Consider the following 13666-nt stretch of genomic DNA (forward strand, 5'->3'; position numbering starts at 1 on the left):
GTGTGAAGGGGCTAGGTACCTCAACATCCAAGGTCCACAGCAATCACATATAAGATGAAGGGGAAAGTCAGGCATTTCTCTTTTCTCCAGCTGAACATAACTTCCATTTGCTCCCCTTCTGGAGTGGTCAACAGTTTAGGAGAATCTGCAAGGGCAAAGCACACATTCATTTTATTATATGTACTGGTACAACTGATATGTTTGTGTTCAGGTCATACCTTACTCCAGTTCGTGATGAAGAATCAGAGTCTCAGAGAAAAGCTAGATCAAGGCAAGCCAGACAGTCCAGAAGATCAACACAGGTTTGCTCTTCTTGAAATTTTTCTACGGTTTTACGCATTAGAACATTCTTAAGCCTTTACTGATGATACTGTACACTGCAGTGTGCATCATCTGAACAGTCATTTATATTAAGCTGTATTGAGATGGGCTGGTGGTTGGAGCAGATACTGGTGTGGCTACCCTTGGCAATAGTGCTCTAGAGCAGCACATTTGTTTGCAGTGTATGTGTTTAAGCACTGATTTTAGAGAAGGGCTCAGGCTGCATACAGTCTTCTGCGTCCATATTTGAAGATAGTCCTGCAAAAATTCCCTGATTCATTTCAAGCATACATAATCCAGTACACCAACTTTGGTAGGCTTATCTTTGCTGTCCAGAACTGTGATGCTCCAAGTCTGGGCATGGCTGCTTCCTGATCTTCTCATACAGGTTTCTTGCTCAATTATGTATCTTCTTTAACTTGACAAGCCACCTAATGAATCTCACTGATGATTTAAGCCCATATTATATTTCTTGCATAATAGATTGCATTGATTTTATTTTGCCATCTCTGCTGCAAGTTTACCGAACATTTAAAGCTGCCCTTCAGTCATTTTTTCATCTTTCCATTTATTAAACCTGTCCTTGTGTTGACTTTAGATAGTAAAACATTTGTTCTGACAGTAAATACCTTATACACCCCACTTCCTCTTTCTTGTTTGATAAAAATAATAGGCTAATTACATCATGCACAGCTTTCTAACACTCGTGAGAGTTTGCCTGCAAGGGAGGGAGTGATTCCTTTAGGAATACTTTTTTTAATGAATTAAAAAGAAAAAAAAAACTAAACAGTAAAGTTATCCCAATTTTTTTGTATAATGTGAGCCGAGCGTTCAGTGAATCGTGATCTTTATTCAAAGAAAAAAAATTGTGATTCTCATTTGATCTACAATTGTGCAGCTCTAATTCCAGATATCAGATAAAATTACTACCTGTTCATATCATGGGTTCGGTAGGTAGAGGTATGTGACCCAAAATGCAGTGCAAGATGTTAGAGATTGTCACTGCTGGTTTCAGGACTTGAGATCCTGTACTATTTTTAGGTGATGCATTTTAAAGGCAAGGTATGAAAGTAAAAAAACAAAACAAAAAAGTGTTACACTGCAGTTGTCCCATGCCTCCACTGTTCTCTAAAATGCTTATCTAATAAACTTATATGGTTGTGGCTGGCTCCAGCTATCAGCCACAGTTTAGAGCCACTCTCCGCAGACCCTGGGTTACCTTTTAGAACTTAGGGTATAGAATTAAAGTATTTCTACTTTTTGTCTTTAAATTTATTTTTCACACTTATATTAGGGAGTCACATTAACAGATCTTCAAGAAGCAGAGAAAACAATTGGCAGAAGTCGTCCTACACAAGCTAAAGATCAGGAAAGTGAAGAAAAACAAGACAAAGAAAAGCAAGAAGACAAAAAAGAATCTGAAAATAAAAATGATGATTACCGGTACAGATTCTCCCGCACCAGCATGGAGGAGGTATTTAAAATATGAAGGCTGTCATGTGTGTCAATATAAAAGTAAGCATACATGGTCCTCTAAATAGAGAATATAGAGTATGGACAAATAACTCCTGATACCATTTTATTGTGGGAGGAAAAAAAACAGTGGATAGAGAAAACTTTCATAGCTGTCTGGTCACTTTTCCCACTGAAAACAGTTGGCTGGGGGATTAGTGCTGCTGCTTTAGGCCCCTTTCACACACTCCGTCCGTCGGACAGACTCTGTTTATCTCAGCAGGGGATCAATCCACCGATCCCCCGCTGAGCAGGAGGATGACAGCTGTACTCCGTGCAGTGTGCGGAGACACAGCTGTCAGTTCCCCATGCATCTCTATGGGGGAACCGGATGGGAACGGACGACCGTCAGTCCGTTCTCATCCGATCCAATGGACGGATGGAAAATAGGGTTTTCCTCTGTCCAGATTTGACGGATCGGATGTCAGCGGACATCTCTCCGCTGACATCAGATGCCCCATAGGGATGCATGGGGGGACCGTTCAGATCCGCCAAAAAAACTGACAGGCGGATCTAAACGGTCCGCTTGTGTGAAAGAGCCCTTAGACGTGAGGCCGTCCTGCAACCCAACCAAAACCACCTTGATCAGGTGAGGATCATTTCATGTCTTAAGCCAATGTAACTAACGATGTTTGGCAAGTTGAAATACAAGCTAGTATCCTGGTTTGCGCAGTATTATCTTATCAGAAGTCAGATCTTAAAAGAAATCCAAAGACAAGGTAGGATATTGGTCCAGACCATGTGTACTGTGATTGTGTTCACTAACAATCTGTTAGTGGTAGCGGCTATAGGGATAGTGTTAAAAATTATGAATCTGATCTTATTTCTTGTCTTTTTTTATTTAATTATTTTTTTCCAGAGGTACAGACCGTTATCTACTACTACTGTCACATCGTCCACACCGTCACTTTCTTCATCTACTGGTTCTTTATATTCTTCGAGTCAGTTAAACCGACCGAGCAGCTTAACTAGTCTCTCATCTTCATATTCAAATTTCTCAAGGCTTACTGCAAAAGAGCCGGAGAAAGGTAACGAATTTTGTTTTTTTTAAACAAGATTTCTCTGTTTTTGTGATCTATTTGCAAGTTGTATGGTCTGCTGTGTTACAGATCTTTATATTGTGTTCACTTTCTGTCCATTTATCATGGCATAAAGTCATTTGTAGTGCAGGTCTGCCTGCTGTTTCTATGGGTAAATCTGTCTCTCTAAAACCTTAGCAGGCACTTTATGAATAATTTTGTTCTTCAGATGAAAGGAAAGAGGAGGAAAAAGAGTCGGAGGACAAGTCTCAGTCAAAATCAATACGAGAAAGACGGCGACCGAGAGAAAAAAGACGTTCTACTGGGGTTTCCTTTTGGACGCAAGATGTAAGTGTAGTTGATATATTTTGATCTCCTGACTCATTGTTTTTTGTTTTCCTACTTGAAATCCCAAATTTACAAAGATCTTTAAGCTTTATTACCTAACCTTATATCTGTTTTGCCATGTCCTTTGGTATTGATTCTGAAGGGAAGGCTCTGGTTCATTAAATGGTGCACCGAAATCGAAAATTCAGAATGCACTTGGGCAAAACTAAAATAGACTGGTTTTAAAAAATATATATTTTTATTTTTGACTTTTGACACTGGATAGGGGCTGGCCTGCCAGTTAAACGCCTCGTGAGGTCGCATACGACCGGGGTCTCGGCCCGAGTCGCATTATTCCTCCTGGCCTACAGCCCCCATTTCGATAGAGAGGGGTTCTGCCTGGAGCTGTGCCCTCCTGGTTCCTGTTATGTGAGTAGCTGTCCCCTCTCCCCCCTGGAGGGTTTTGGGGTGGACGTGGGCCTCTCAGGACGGTCAGACCCCCAGGTTCCCCTCCTTCCCGTCAGGAACCCCCTTCCTCTGTCCCTCCACCCTACCCCCTCCACATATGTTGGGGCTGTTTGGGTGGTCTAATCCACCACCTGGGTTGGGGAAAAGTCACTATGCTGGTGATGGGGTCCGAGGGGGTGTGCTGCCGGTGTCAAGGTGATCGACTGTGCTGGGGGGGTTGAACCTTGCTGGGGCTCCTACCAGGGCCCCCTATCCTACTTGGGTCTTTCCTTGGGGCCTGGGTTCCCTCCTGAGTCCCTGTAAGCCTTGTTGTGCCGCCATTTTGTTGTAGGCTGTGTTTGTATACACGGTGGCCATTTTGTGTAGTCCAAGAGTCATTTTGCGGTGGTTTGACATTGAAAATAGCGGCGGCCATGACTGTGGAGCCCTGTGGGCAGTAATTTCAGTGGTGGGACCTCCTGTTCATCCCCTGGTGCTGACTCCTGGATCCTTTCACTTCCTGATCGCTGCGTGTGGAGTGCAGATTATCCTGGTGGCTGTAGGTGCCTGTTTCTGGTGGGGTTCTCTCCCTCTCCAAGGATCGCTTGGTACTTGTGCCTGGCGATTGGGTGGTCCTGCCAGCGCGGTGAGAGTTGGCCCTTGCAGTGTTTTACACTTTTTGTAGGGTCCCCCTGGTGACTCATCTGATCCCCTCTCTGAGGCTGCGGGGCCCCTCTGGGTATCAACCATCCATCGATGTACTGACGGCGGTCCTGGAGCCATTTGTGTCCCGGGTGGAGGTGGTCTTCGGGCAACGGGCTAGCAAAAAGCGCCCCCAGCCTTCCCCTGCCTCATCTGTCTGATCACATCCTGAATCTGACTCGGCCGCCACTGACGTGGGTCACTCTGCTGGGTCTGCAACCGCACACGAAAGGGCGCGGATGGAAGCGCTGATTGTATTTGTGCGCGAGACCATGAAGATGGAGGCTGCGACGGAGGAGCAGGTTCCCTTTGGTACTCACAAGCCATCCAGAGCGGCAAAGGTGTTTCCTTTCCCCGCCTATTTTGACAGAATTTTCGCTAAAGAGTGGGGATGACCAAAGGGTCCCCGTGGGGTCCCTTAGCGCTTTACTAGGCGTTAACCCTATGAGGAGTCCCTTAAGAATTGGACTGTTCTCACCGGTGGTGGACCCTCCGCTTTTCAGATTGATCAAGGCAGCCATGATTCCGGTTAAAGAGTCCCCGGCCTTTAAGGATTCGGCTGACAGGAAGGCAGAGGCTGTGGCCCGCAATATGTACACTCTGGCTGGTTCGGCACTGAGGCTGGTATTCACAATTGCCCTGGTGTCGCAAACTCAGACTGAGTGGGCTAAGCTTTTACGTCGTGACCTGGAGGGAGAACAGCTCCCCCCTGCCTTTGCTGAGCTGGCGGATCAGCTGGTCCTGGGGCTGCAGTTTCTGTGCCTCTTTTGCATGTGGCTCCCCTAGTGGCTCGGCTCTCTGTTTTGGCAGTGGTCCTTCGGCGTGTCTTTTGGCTCAAATGCTGGTCTGCAGACCAGACTTCTAAAAAGGCCTTAACTGATTTTCCCTTTCAAGGAGATTGCCTGTTTGGAGCTACCCTGGATGACATCAGAAAACTTCTCACAGGGGGGAAGTGTACCTTTCTCCCACAGGGTACTAAGGGCAATGAACCTCGTTAGACGTGGGCCTTCCTTTTCGGCTCAAAAGAATTTTTTTTTGTCCCTCGGGGTCATCTGACAAGGGCTCAAAGCCTTTCAGGGCCTCCTACGGAGGATCCAAACGAACCTGGTCTGGCAAGCCAAGAGTGGGCTTCTCCAGACCTGCGGACAAGGCTTCTTCAGCATGAAGGTGCACCCTCACCCGTATCAGGCGTATGGGGGCATCTTTGCTGGTTTCCAGACCTGTGGACTTCCCTGGTGCAAGACAAGTGGGTCCACAAAGTAATTTTGTCCAGCTACAAGATCGAGTTTTACTTTTGTCCCCCGGCAAAGGTTCTTTCCTTCCAACTTGTGCTTGTCCCCGGACCGCATACAGGTTCTGTTTGGGGCAGTACAATACCTGTTACATCAAGGGGTAATTGTCCCGGTTCCGACTTTGGAATGTTTTCAGGGATTTCACTCAAACCTGTTTACAGTTCCCAGTAAGGAAGGCAAAGTGCATCCAGTTCTGGACCTCAAGGCGCTGATTTGCTTTGTGCGGGTACAGAAGTTCCGTATGGAAACCATTCGCTCAGGGGTGGCATCCAGGGGGATGGAAGTCAGGGGGATTGCCTCACCTCTATTGACATCAAGGATGCTTACCTTCACATTCCAATGTGCCAGCCACAAAAGCGATAAAGCGAGTACTAAAATCATATTACATGTAAATTACTTGGGTGCTTGGAACAGGTATTATATGGGCACTAAAGAAAAACAAAGGTCAGATTTAGGACTCGTTTACACCATAATCTCTGTGCTCTCTGTGCTCTCTGTGCATTCCTGCATGCCTGTTTGCAGTGCATTTTTTTCCATAATTTTTATTTTCTTTACGAAGTTGAATTTACATGTGTGTGCATGCACGTTTGTGGTGTGTTTGCGTCTATGCGCATTTGTGGTTCATTCACTTGCATTCATATTTTTTTGGTGTGTTGTGGTCCAGAAAAAATGCAGCATGCTGCACTTTTTTCAAAAGCATTAGTAAGTACTGCAATTATGTAAACTAAGCTCATTGGAATACAATCATTTTTCTTGCATATACTGTTCATTTGTACTGCGATTTTTTGCTGCATTTAAAAACACAAGTTACTGCATCTGGTGAAAAGGAGCCCTTTAACTTTAATATATAGTGCATCCAGAAAGTAATCACAGCTCTTCACTTTTTCCACATTTTATGTTACAGCATTTTTCCAAAATAAATTAAATTCATTATTTTCTTCAAAATCCTACAAACAATATCCCATAATGTCAACGTGAAAAAAAGTTTGCAATATTTGCAAATTTTAATAAAACTAAAAAAATCCCATGTTCATAAGTATTCACAGCCTTTGCTCAATACTTTAAAGCACCTTTGAGTTGGATAGGGAGCGGTTGTGCGCAGCCATTTTCAGATCTCTCCAGAGAAAGTCAATCGGGTTCAAGTCTAGGCTCTGGCCGGACTACTCAAGGACATTCACAGAATTGTTCTATTGCCACTCCCTTGTTATCTCGGCTGTTTGCTTAGGATTTTTGTCCTGTTGGAAGATGAACCTTCGCCCCAGTCTGAGGTCCAGAGAGCTCTGGAGCAGGTTTTCATCTATGATGTCTATGCACATTGCTGCATTCTTCTTTTCCTCGATCCTGACTAGTCTCAGTTCCTGCCGCTGAAAAACTTCCCCACAGCATGATGCTGCCACCACCATGCTTCTCTGTAGGAATGGTATTGGCCAGGTGATGAGCGGTGCCTGGTTTCCTCCAGATACGACGCTTGCCATTCAGGCCAAAGAGTTCAATCTTTGTTTCATCAGACCAGAGAATTTTGTTTCTCATGGTCTGAGAGTCCTTCCGGTGCCTTTTAGGCAAACTCCAGGTGGGCTGTCATGGCTTTTACTGAGTGGCTTTATTCTGGCCACTCTACCATACAGGCCTGATTGGTGGAGTGCTGCAGAGATGGTGGTCCTTCTGGAAGGTTCTCCTCTCCACAGAGAAATGCTGGAGCTCTGTCCGAGTGACCATCAGGTTCTTGGTCACCTCTGACTAAGGCCCTACTCCCCGCTGGGCGGAGTGCTCTAGGAACAGTCCTGGTGGTTCCAAACTTCTATTTACGAACCATGGAGGTCACTGTGCTCATTGGGACTTTTAATGCTGCACAACGTTTTCTGTACCCTTCCCCAGATCTATGCCTTAATGCAATCCTGTCTTGAAGGTCCACAGACAATTCCTTGGACTATATGGCTTGGTTTTTCCTCTGACATGCACTGTTAACTGTGGGACCTTCTATAGACAGGTGTGTGCCTTTCCAAATTGTGTCCAATCAACTGTATTTACCAAAGATGGACTGCAATCAAATTGTAGAAACATCTCAAGGATGATCTGTGGAAAGGATGCACCTGAGCTCAATTTTGAGTCATTGCAAAGGCTGTGAATACTAATGTACGTGTTTTTTTTTTTTTTTATTTTTTTTTTAATTTGCAAAGATTTCAAATAAACATCTTTCACGTTGTCATTTTGGGATATTGTTTGTAGAATTTTGAGGAAAATAATGGCTTTAATTCATTTTGGAATAAGGCTGCGATGTGAATACTTTCCAGATGCACTGTAACACTGAAAAATGGTAGCTGGAGTCTGGTTGTTAGGACTGACATTGACTACTTGCCAGTAAACAACTCATTTTATTTTTTTTTTTTATTGTTTAGCACTAAATGTACAGCTGTTTAAAAATGTATGCATGTTTTTCATCTTACTAACTTAGAACTTTTTGTAGCCAGCAAATTGTATGAATTTTATTTCCTTATTTTTCTATATTAGAGTGATGAAAATGACCAAGATCATCAGTCGGACACAGATGACAGCACCAACAAAAAAGACAGCAAAGTAAGCTTGCGTGTTTTTTTTTTTTTTTTCTTTCTTCTTAGTCCTGCATTAGAATTTCTTGTTCTATTTGAGGTTGGAGGTGGATGCCTAACTATTTTTAAGGAGATGCAAGCATAGCTGATACATGATTGCGGGTAGAAGTATCTGAAGGCTACTAAGTAGATCTTGCTTTGCCTTGATTCTTTTCTTTGCATCTTCCTGTGTCTTAATATCATGGGACAGTTAGCCTTTCTGGGGTTTGCCATTTCAGTTTCTCCAACCAAATGGTTTTGAGGTTTTTATTGCAAATCTGTTTGCAGCTTTGAAATCCAAAGGAAGCCATAATCCCATCATGAACTTTTACATTCGCTATGTTCTCTAAACTTTTGAATACATTTTTATTTAGTTATTGCCTTCCTTTATCATGGAAACTTCTGTGGGATCAGATTGGCTTAAGGAATTGTGGGATACCAGCCTCCATTCTTTTCACTGTGGTCTCATGTGTCCATATCGAACATCCCATGAACCAGTCTTCCGCCCTGCTTATTACTCATTGGCTGTTGAAACATAGGTTTTAAGAGGCAGGGGTCTTTTAAACATGCTTACTCTGGCCATGCTTAACCCCTTTTGCTGCTAGAACCATTTTTGTACAGTTTAAAAAAAATCATTTGAGGCCTGAAGATTATGAAAAACCCTCCAAAACATTTTTTCAGGAACCAATAGTCTATAGAATAAAATATGGGTAGTTCCATTTTTGTATGTCACACTAAAAAAAAAATACACAAAAAATAATTTTAGTGGATATAAACACAATATATTACCCAACAATGATAAAATATAAAAGATGAGGTAGTGCTGAGTGAATTGATATTGATTATGTTTAGCCCTAAAATGTTATGCACCTATGAAACAGCGCCAAGCTTCTATACCCTATATTTTCCTTAGGTGATACTTTAAACCCCCTCTACAGGTTATCCGTCTAGCATTTATCATGAATGATAGGCCTTGAATTTTGGGGTGGAGGTGGATTTTTGGTGCTTGAGTGTAGGATGTAACATTAAATTTTTTTTTTTTCCCCCCCATTAAGTAGGGGCCATAAAGTCCCCCCTATGTCATGCTTGTATTTGGTAACGCTCTTTTATGAGACATCATGGACGTAAAAAAAGCCCTAATGTCTCACTTGTCCTCCAATAAAGCTAATGTTGTGCGGACCTTTCTACATTAGCTTTGGGACACCAAGAACCGGGAAGTGATGTTGCTTTCAAGAGATTTGCAGATCTTCCATCTATCGGCTGGCTTGTCAGATTTACTCACATCTCCGGCTGCAGTAAAAGGGTAAAAGCTTGTTAAATTCCAGTGAGATTTATTGTAGACAATGGAAAACCTGTTTTTCCACTTGTGTCAGTTTAAGGGGATTTCCCCATGTGTCTAAAGTGGAGTACACACTAGTAGAAAATCTGCCGAAAATTCCCGTCCGAGGTAAAATTGTACGATTTTCGGCTAGTGTGTACACAACTTTCAGCAGCTGATGCAGACATTTTCAATGAAAAAAAAAACGGAGGGACAAACACAAAAATTTTCATCGTCTGTCCCCAGCACGACCAACTTTGATTTAATGTGTACGCAGTACGTCCGCAAAAAATTGGATACGAAAGACCGCGCCTGATCGGAAGTTGCTGATGCCTCGTCAAGTTGCCTCGGGGTCACACGTATACGTACTTGCATAACACTCTACGAACAAAAACGTCCCAAAAAAAAAAAGAAAATCTGACAAAATTTCGTGATTATGCACTGTCAACTAAAAATGGTAATGAACGCTTAGCAAGAGAGAAAAAAATCAGAGGATATTTTGTCCGATTTTAAGTGTGTACGAGCCTTATGTGTTCATTCTTCAGTTAGGAGTAGAACAATATTTGTCCCTTTAGTACAGGCAGGGGTCTGATGTCTGCCCTATATGTTGTTTTTTTTGATAGTCCTCTTGCTTGTACATTCATTTAAGGGGCTGCACATGTTGCTCATCCTTTTTGGACCCCCACTCTTAAGTGTGAGATTTTAATTTAGTATTGTCAGTGTAAAAACATAAATTTGGACTTATTTACAACATTTCCATAAATTTGTTATCCTGTAAAGTAGCTTTTCTTGTGGCCATCACATTTGGCTGGAAGGATTTTCACTTCTAAAAGGATATACTGTAATGTGTTACCTTTTTGTTCACCCCAAGGAGATCCCTCTCTATTTACTGAATGTGGCTAGGGCGCTTGAGGTTCTTTTAGGCAGTTTGATTCCCTTATTGATTTTCCAGGTGGTCCTAAGATGTTCTCAGACTTCTAGGTCCAATTTTTTTTTTTTCTGTTATACAGACCTATGGGTTACAAAATATAAAAAAAAGTCTTTGTTAAAGAAGACTCCTCAAGGGCAGTGAGTGCTTCTAGGTAGGGATGCACCGAAATGAAATTCTTGGCCGAAGCCGAATAATAATGAAATGCTTGGCCGAAGGCCGAATACCGAACGCGGTGTTTCGCATTTTTTCCATTTATTTTGCCAATTTTTAGGGGGCACGCTGATGGGCACATTTTATGTTAGGGGGTACTCTGATGGGCAAAACAAAATATTTAAATCAGCGTTGCTCTTAACATAATATGCCTATTAGCGTGCCCCTTAAAATAAAATATGCCCATCAGAGTGCCCCTTAACATAAAATATGCTCATCAGCATGTCCCTTAGCATAAAATAAGGGGCACGCTGATGGCCACATTTTATGTCAAGGAAGCACTCTGTTGGGCACATTTTTTTTCTTTTTTTTTTTTTTTTAAGGGGCACTTTATAGGGCACTCTAATGTAATGAGCATGGCAAGTGGCAACAACATATGGCAGTCTGCACACTGCTTGTGCAGCTGCCAGCTACCGTATTCTCCCCCAAATGTGCTCAGCTCCACATCACATACCTGAACTGCAGCCAGAGCCAAAAGCCACGAACAGGGGGGCGGGGCGTGGACCTAGTGTGAAGGAGCCGCAGTCAGGAGCAGGGGGCGGGATGCGCACGTGACGTCACACCCCCTACTCGCGGCCGGACAGGACACCGGCGGCGTGTGAGAAGGGAGCCGCGAGCCGCAATGAGGAAGGTGAGCGGTCAGGGCGGAAGCTGACATTGTTCGGCTCAAAATTATTCGGCCTTTTGACTTATTCGGCCGAACGCCGAAAGTGCTATTTTCTCTATTTTCGGCCGAATATTCGGTGCATCCCTACTTCTAGGATATTTCATCATCGGGTTTGTCTCCGTTCTTGAGGACTGCCACCTGGTCTTCTGTTAATATGTTCTGGCCCTTCTAGAGGACAGATTTAAAGCAGTCTATTAAAACATGATATTGTACCAAAACCCAACACAGGTGTTTGTGCTATTCTGAAGCTAAAATACCTAAACATGTACCTTTTTGTATTTCTATGTTATGTGCAAGGTCAGTTATTGTCTCTTTGAGACGAAGGAATACTCGGCATCAGTTGGACCCAAGATGCCTACCTCCATGTTACCTACCGTTTATCCAGCTCATCATCATTTGCTGTGGTTCACAGTAGGAGGCAGACCTGTTCAGTTTGTCTAATTGCTGCTTGGCCTATCCGAATACCAGAGTATTCACAAAGGAACTTGACCCTTACTTAACCTCATCCAAATTACAGGTTACCTAGACACCTTCTGAAGCATTCCTCTTCCAAAAAACAGTCTTCAAATGTCCAAAGCACTATTCACATTTTTCAGGTTTTTGGTTAGGTAATCAGTTTTAAAAAGTCTGCCCTCTAGCCTCCTATTCGTTTTTTTTTGTTTATTTTTATTTTTTTTCAGGCTAACCAGGTTCTCCTTGAAATGCAAAATCTCATTTTGGGACCTTAATATCCAAAAGACATTTCTCAGTGGGATCAGAGCCTTTGGCCTCAAGGTTGCCTCATTTAAGGCTCTTCTCTACACTCCATTCCACTTAACGTCTCCCCAGTACAACCTTCTGTTGGCCTGGAACAAACACACTCCACCTCTGATCTTTCCTATATTTCTCTTTAGTCAAGAAATTAATTTCAAGTCTAGCCTTTGAAATGGATAATTTGTTTCTCTACAGTTATGGTAGGTGATAACAGATGCCAGCCTCACAGGCTGGGGAGTGTCCCAGTCTCACAGTTCACGGAACCTGTCAGCCCAGGGAAGAAAAGCTCCCCATCAACATGGGATGGTCTGGTAATTTCATGAAGAATACATCTTTAATTCTCGTTGCACCAATTTAGCCTAAAAGAACTTGGTACACAGACTCAAACCTTTAAATGTCTAGAAAAAAGCCTATGGCTTCTTCCAAACAGGACAGACCTACTGTCTCAATGCCCCCTGCTCAATTCTGCTTCTCAGCCACTGGCTTTAACAGCAAGGCTATTGAAACCCATGTTTCGAAGGACCATGGTATATCTGAATATCATTCCATCATTATTGAAAACCAGAAAAACCAATGGCTCCTTCTGCTGCCTGTCAGTCCCTGTGTAAAGAGGGAAGAGAAGATTGCAGCTGGGCACGGCACTGGATCGAGGGAGGGAAGTGTTTAAAAGGGGAGTGGGGGCACAGCAAGTCCTAAAACGTCTTCTGCATTAGGGTAAACATTTTGGCTTTAGAATCACTTTAAATTGTAAGTAAATTTACCTTCACTTCAGCTGTCCCATCCCTTGTCAGCACCTGCTGTGTGGTGGTCTTTGTCCACCTTCATTGGACAAATTAGTCTTCCATCCCAGACCCTCCTTTTTACCAAAGGTAATATCGCCTTCCTTGGTAAAGACATTTTCCTTCCTTGTGCCCTGCTTCTATGTATCCCAAAGAAATTGCACTGAATTGTCTGGTTGTGGTGTGAGTTGTCCGTTTACCTGAAAGCCGCAGCCTCAATGTGGAAAATGCACTTGCACTCTTTTTTTTTTTTTGTCTTGCCAACAAAATCGTGAAAGGGGCAGCCTACTACCAAGTCAGCTATTGCTAGTTGGGCAAGACATCACATTGTAAGTGTTAAAACTCTGAAGCATAAGGTACCTCCAGTACTCCATCGGCTCAGTGGGAGTTTCCTAGCCATGCTGACATCAATAGTCTCTTGCTCAGCTTTGTAAGCCAGCAACTTGGTCTTCAGTTCATACCTTCCCTGGGTTGTACTAGGTTGGATGCCTAGGTCTATGTGGATGAAGCTTTCAGCAGCGAAACTCCAAGTCTTGGATCTTTAAAACTTGTTTGTTTTTTTGGGTCCATTCTTGGCATGTTTGCCTAGTTGCCCACCCCAGGGTCTATGAATATACGGTTTCTGTTTTCTTTTTTATTATTTAAACATTAGATACCTAAAAATCAAAGGATTATATCCTGGAATGTATGTTTGTAGGTAAGCTGACATAAACTTTGGCAGGGTTGCCTACATGACAGGATCTTTCAAATAGTTGTATGATTTATTCTTTCTGCAGGTTCTTATGTAAATAAGATGAATGCAA

The 13666-nt window shown here is 43.1% G+C and overlaps 1 protein-coding gene across 1 annotated transcript in view; it reads left to right on the plus strand.

Moving 5' to 3' along the window:
- The window catches only part of PPP1R12A (protein phosphatase 1 regulatory subunit 12A), a 297833-nt gene that overhangs the window by 221924 nt on the left and 62243 nt on the right, over positions 1-13666 (plus strand). The window contains exons 16-20 of the mRNA XM_082254983.1: positions 212-302; positions 1616-1795; positions 2693-2861; positions 3082-3200; positions 8129-8194. Of these exons, the coding sequence (XP_082111109.1) occupies positions 212-302; positions 1616-1795; positions 2693-2861; positions 3082-3200; positions 8129-8194 (625 nt within the window). The remainder of the gene's footprint in view (positions 1-211; positions 303-1615; positions 1796-2692; positions 2862-3081; positions 3201-8128; positions 8195-13666) is intronic.

This window comes from Pelophylax lessonae (genome assembly GCF_965119305.1).
Source record: "Pelophylax lessonae genome assembly, chromosome: 4".
Taxonomy (NCBI): Eukaryota; Metazoa; Chordata; class Amphibia; order Anura; family Ranidae; genus Pelophylax; species Pelophylax lessonae.